This window comes from Clupea harengus, chromosome 12 (genome assembly GCF_900700415.2).
Source record: "Clupea harengus chromosome 12, Ch_v2.0.2, whole genome shotgun sequence".
NCBI lineage: Eukaryota > Metazoa > Chordata > Actinopteri > Clupeiformes > Clupeidae > Clupea > Clupea harengus.
This window is the reverse complement of record NC_045163.1, coordinates 23,691,931-23,698,389: the sequence shown is the minus strand read 5'-3', so window position 1 is coordinate 23,698,389 and position 6,459 is coordinate 23,691,931. Positions and strand designations below refer to the sequence as shown.

Genomic DNA, 6,459 nt, shown 5'->3' with positions numbered 1-6,459 from the left:
TTTTATATAGCAACCAAATAAACATTATCTGTAGAAAATCCATAGCCTACGGTAAATAAGCAATGAGGATGTAAAACAAACAAACTGCTGATTTTGGAGAATTTCATGGAAGGTTGCGAAATAATAGGCGTTATGGGTGTTCCACTCACACTCTTCTGTCTATCTGACGACACTTCACTGTACCTAGTAAGAAGATACAGGCATCCGCATCAGGCGACTGTCCATCCGCGCAGACAGGCGCTGTGGGAGTTGTAGTTTAAACATTTTTGGGGAACCACTACATAGCCAGGAAGTACTTATGACTCAAAACTACAACCCCCAGAATTCCTCTACGCACTGGTAGCGTGATCCGCGCGTGGAAACCATGGCGTTCCCTTGGACCGTCTGACCGGGTTAGCAGAAGAATATTCACTCGAACAACGCATGTTTGACCCATTTGAGCAACGTTAAGCTTGGATTCTGTGACTAAAGAAAATGGGGTCTCGTATCAAGTAAGCGTCATTTATTCTCGAATTTCCAGTCACAAAATACAATCCTACATTTTAGCGAGAAAGTGACGGTGGCTCCACAAGGCCTAGATCTGTTGCGGCAGAAAGGATGTCCTGTGTTTTGGTTAATGTACACAGCTTATCATATGCGATATTCGAACTTTTATGTCATTACTACATATTGTCATGTATTGGCAAGGAGAATAAGCTTTAGTGCCCCTGTTTCCTTGCGTTTACCTCAGTGATATCCCATGTGTGAACATGTAAACAATGTGAAGGCTTGGCACCTTTACTACTAGATCCGTCTGTAGTGTGGGTGTAGGCTACGAGTGTTTACATTTGCGCACATAAGGTTCTGTCCTTACTATTTGTTTCTGCTGTCTCTCTTGACACATTGTTGCTTGTGTCAGTCGGAATAAACTGGTTTGTGTCGGCGCGCTAACACAATGTTTCAAGTTCAGTTGGAAACACAAGCTAAGCTAATCAGCTCTGCTATCAAGGTGTCGACTGTGAGGTCATGTCTCGCGCTAGGAATATTCTCATCTCAGTGTTATGTAGGTTATGTATGGTGTTCCCATAAATGTTTCATCTAATTGTCAAAATCTCACGTCTGACCGATAAAACTGTAAATAAACACTGAATTGTTAGTAGTGTTTATTTTTCTTGACAACCCTTCTATAGGAAGACAGCATTCCTTACATACATAATTATTTGACATGGTGCTGATTTCCCATGCCAGTATTTCACTCCCTGCTAATGCATGTGCTTTCACAACACATTGGTGGTATCTTAAATTTCACTTAATCCAACATCAATATTGCTAACTGTCATTCAGAATGCAGTATTGCTCACTTCAAAACGAGAGTGTTACTAAAGTTGTGCAGTAATTAGACTTACTAAAGGCTAATATTACAACTAGCACTGCTCTGCTGCTAACACTTAATGGATGTGCTGTGACCTAATGTAATCATGACACGTTTCTAACCCTGTTTACAGCAGGCCTGGACTGGGATCCCAGCAGGCGCTAGGGTGATTTTCTCAGTAATCCAAACTGACATTTCACAACTTTTTTTGTCAGTGACTTCATCACTTCCATGGTAACCCTCGCCTTCTGAGAAACGCAACTCTGGTGGAATTGTCTGACTCTGTTCTGACCGTAAAGCTTCCCCGAACACGGTGAACACTACGCATCCTCTGTTCCAATCAGTTGCTGTTTTACCCCTGTTGACCACTGTATGTGTGTGTGTGTGTGTGTGTTCTTTTTACAGGGAGAGCCCAGAGTCACCGTTTGAAGTGTATGTGGAGGTGGGACACCCTGGAACAACAGGATCAGGTAGGCCATCAGCTTCCACAGGCGGTGCTCTGACGCTTTCTGACGCTCTCATGAATTACTTTAGGTGTTCTGAATGGGGTGGACGCCGAAGTGATTGCGATCTATCCGTGTGTGACACGAAGGGATTTTAAAACCCCACTCTCTTTGGATCACATCAGAATCACCGGAAAAGATTAATCTTATCTCAGGGTTATGATGCACTGCATCGCAATGGCGGCTTGAAAGGTGATCCCTCTGCTCACGGAGAGAGGTGCGGTACCGTCATAAGCGCAAGCAGACGGTCATACCTTGTGACCAGTCTCCAGAGGACTTCAGCCTACTCCTCGTAGCGTCCATTCAGCACATTTTTGCCTCAGTTTCAGTTCCTCCATGACAGAGGACAGAGAAACCGCACTGTGGCGTTTCTCACTCATGCAGTGGTACATGGTCAGCCTGAGGCTGTTCTGTACTAGGGGGTGGCCACAGATTCATCGAATAGGTGTACCCTCATGCACTGCTCCCCAGTCTGTTTGCGTTCATCCAGTTCTATGTAAATGTGTTTGTCTTCCATTTCAAAGTAAAATCAACACATTTGAGTTTCCAGATGTCATATAAGGGCTATGATCTGTGAAATAAAGTGAATAATGCTGTTGGTTACAGTGCAGTGTGAGGTGCATCTGTGAAACCTCATTGATGGTTGGACAGGTGTAGTGTCAACATTACCACGTTGAAGTAGATTGATGAGTCGTTTTGCCTTGACCAGTGGTTCAACTCATCATGTTCTGAAGAAGGTGGAATAGGGGCCGTGAGTCATCTATGTCTATTTTAAAGATTTCATTCAGTCTGTTTATAACTACAGGCAAATCAGTGATGTAGAATTCGTTTTGAGGCCATTTAGTGTGTGTGTGTGTGTGTGTGTGTGTGTGTGTGTGTGTGTATACATATATATTTGCATGGTCATCATTTATATTCCCACAACAGCTGAGGATATATTTGTTCTGTATATGGAACATACTGTGTATATCCTCAGCTGTTGTGGGAATATAAATGATGACCATGCAGGGTTTTTCCTTGATCAAAATGAGCCATTGGCTGTTGGAGGGGAGGTGTGTACCAGTGTAGGCTTTAACATTAATTAATAATTTAAATGATGCTATTTTTGCCAAGTAGGCCTAATGCAGATCAGATTACAGGATGGCACACTGTCTGCCTGTCCTCTTTGGCCCATCTGGCCTGCCGTCTTTATATGGAAATCTGCTCTAGTGATAACTTTGTCTGAGCTGGAAAGCTGGAAATATGACTTATTTCGCCATATTACCATTAATAGAAGGGGTTTCATACATGGGAATTGAGATGCCTTGACACATCCACCTGGCTGGCATCTTCATATTCCAAGAAAAGTGTGTGAAAATGGCAAAATAAAGTTTGAATACATTATGCACAATGTAATGAAGTGAAGTCACAGTACAACCAGTCTAATTCAAAAGAATATGGAGGGAAATGAAAGCACACTCACTTACTGACAAACTAGTTAACTGCTGTAATGACACTATTTGTTTTTTGTTCTTCCTGTGCAAGTTCAGAGGAAGTCTTGAAACACGAGGCATACGAAAACACCTGATAACAGGACAGCTTTGCTGGACAGCCTATGATTTTGTGTGATGATGACCTGCCTGTACGATAACACTGGATTTAATAGAAGTAATTTAAGAGGGAGCGTGATCTAGAGAAACCAGGAAGTGGCTTAATATATCTTGATGAAAACATTTTTTCCCGTCCAAACTGAGAGAAGACTCACTCGAGAACTCTGCGCCATCTTGACCCTTTTACTCCAATACTCCACTGCTGGAGCTTGCTTGAACTTTACCCATGGCACCAGCTAGCTGTACTACACACATTTAAAGCTTAAGAGGGTGGGGGGTGGTAGTGGGGGGGGGTTTGAATCTTTGTGAATGGCAAAACTTTTAACTCAGAAAGAGTTAATCAGAGTCATTGCATTTCCATGTGAATGAGTTGCCACTACTCCTCCTGAGTCCTTTATCCCTTTTCAGCCTGGGAGGAAGGGGACACTGAGGTGCCTACACTCCTACAGGGGCTCCACTGAGGTGCCTGCACTCAGGGGCTCCACTGTACAGGAGGTGTGCAGGCAAACACACAGAGGCTTGGCCCGCCTGCTCTCCTCCTCCTCCTCCTCCTCCTCGGACACAGTTTTAATTGGAAGGTCGATACGTAAAGAGCCACAGCCACAAAAGAAAACAGTCAGACCTTTAATGGGAACCCACAATAATCTTTAAAATGGCCGAATCGGATAATACTGGGCCGCAAGGATGGATTTTCTGCGTCAAAACATAATCATCTCAAGGAATTGTTATAGAAACTTTAGCTGTTTTCACAGAAGCACTCTAAAAGGGTAAAAAAGTGGTACTTTGTAATTTAAACTTGCGTCCATTTCGCTTGTTTGCTGGTGGCTAGCTGCTGTTTTTTCGTCCACGTTCAGAGTGCTTTGATGAGTGTTATAGTGGTGTTCACATTCCGCCTCCCCGAGGTCAGCAGCGTGACCCCTGACCCTCGTGGGAACCGCGGGCCTGGCCCCTGAGGAGTGACGGCAGCAGGAGTGCAGCAAACACTAATTAAGCTTCCTGCTTCCTTCTCTTGCTCGCTCCCTCGCCCCCTCACTCGCTCGCTCGCTCTCTGATTTGAGCGCAGCACAGGACCAGTGCCAAGCAGTGGTTTGGGTTAGAGAGAGAGATGGAGGGAGGGAGGGAGGGATGGAGGGAGGGAAGGAAGGAGTGCAGAGAGCAAGGGAAGGAAAGAGGAAGAGAATCTAGAGAGGGAGATGAAGAAAATAAATGAGTGTTTAATAGGCTGTATCTTTTTCATGTAAAAGTAGTAATTTGTGAGGACTGTATCACTGTGTTGCCATGGTGGTCATACTGCGTTCACATAATTTTTCCCATAGAATTTTTCTCTCTGTAGTTTCCATTTGACTGAAAATAATTTACTTGTTAAAAACAGTTTGCATTCAGAGCTCAGTTTTGAGAAAAAAAAATACGTCAACTATGACAAAATAACAGAACAACAAAAAAACACTTGGTTTCCTTGAATCATGACGGACATGGAACGCAAATGCTTTTGTTTTTCTGGGTCTCCGAAGGATGGCCGCTGCGCTCTTGAGTCTCCTCAGCTTTGGCGTGAGGCTCTACGTTAGTTTCGCTGGGCGCTGCGAGCTCGCATGCATGCATGCATGCATGCATCCATCCATCCATCTTCCCAATTTGTCCAATTTGAGTTGATGCAATCAAACTGATCCCAACTGGCCGTGACCCTCGCGTGGCATCGCCCCACAGCTGACAATCAATGTGTTCTGCATGATTAAGGCCCATTTCGCCTCTCTGCCCAGCCCTGTCCAGCCCTGCAGTGCAAGCCCACTATTTATGATATGACTAACGTCCTTTCCACCCCCATGCCACCTCTCATCGAACTTCATCCAGCCCCCCCCCTCCCCCATCACACACACACACACACACACACACACACACACACACACACACACACACACACACAAATACACAAGGAGATAAAGACACAGACACATAGAAACATAGAGCCATGAAAACAGTCACACAGACAGGCGGACAGGGAGACAGACAGATATGCTACGCTCTCTCACACACACACACACACACACACACAGGCGCACACACACACACACACACACACACACACACACACACACACACACACAGGCGCACACACACACACACACACACACACACAAACACACACCCCTCCCTCCTTCTCCTCTCTGCCCCCAGGGCTTTGGGATTAAGGCGGCCTTGTTTTGTTTGCAGAGGCTGGGCTCCTCCGTTTGGAAGACTGTGCTATTTGCTCTCCAGTGCTTTATTGAGCAGAAAAAAAACGAGAAGACGAGAGAAAGAGAGCCAAACCTTTGGCGGAAATAAAGACTATACTGGATTTGTCCCCCTTTTCAGCCAGAGGAGGGAAAAAAACAAAACTAAATTGGAGCAGTAGGGCCCCCTCCTTAAAAATGTCTCAGTCTGTCAAAGCCTCTGCCTCATTCTCCAGCGTAGACTTTTCTTTTTAGGCTCCCCGAGCTCGCTTTCTGTCACAAACACACACACGCACACGCACACACACACACACCTGGACCAGTTCCCATTTCGCTCAGGAGCCATTGACGTCTTCATCTGGCCCTGAGTGGGCCACCTCTGTTGGGGGAGGGAGGGAGTTGTGGGGGGGGGGTCGGGTGGAGAGAGAGGGAGGACCGCGGGCTTGTGTCCATACCGCTCCCTCGGCAGCCCTGCAACTCGATACGGCTTGGGCCCCCGTCTGAGGGACCCCTTGTGTGGTTGTGGTTGGGGTGTGTGGCTACAAGCAGCCTGGATTGGGCATTGGCTTGGCTTGGCTTGTGTCAGATTTTCACAGGCAGTGAAAGCGCCTTAATCCGCACAAACACCAGTGAATGGAGAAGCAGCTTTGTAACAGAAGGTTTTACCAGGGCCTGAAAAAAGAGGAGGGGGAGGAGGAGGAGGAGGAGGACGGGGGGGGGGGGGGGGGTGAAGGACTAGATGAAACATGATGCTGGTGTTTAACGTTTAACCTGCTTTGAGAAGCCTCCATGCACCCCCTCAGAGCTTG

General features: G+C 46.0%; 1 protein-coding gene across 5 annotated transcripts in view; it reads left to right on the top strand.

Moving 5' to 3' along the window:
* Positions 1 to 244: 244 nt before the first annotated feature.
* The window catches only part of dennd1a (DENN/MADD domain containing 1A), a 96,571-nt gene continuing 90,356 nt past the window's right edge, over positions 245 to 6,459 (top strand). The window contains exons 1-2 of one of the 5 annotated variants that reach the window (XM_031578157.2): positions 245 to 491; positions 1,757 to 1,821. In XM_031578157.2, the coding sequence (XP_031434017.1) occupies positions 475 to 491; positions 1,757 to 1,821 (82 nt within the window). In that variant the 5' untranslated portion in view covers positions 245 to 474. The remainder of the gene's footprint in view (positions 492 to 1,756; positions 1,822 to 6,459) is intronic. The other 4 variants (XM_031578155.2, XM_031578159.2, XM_031578156.2 and 1 more) reach the window with 4 other exon arrangements.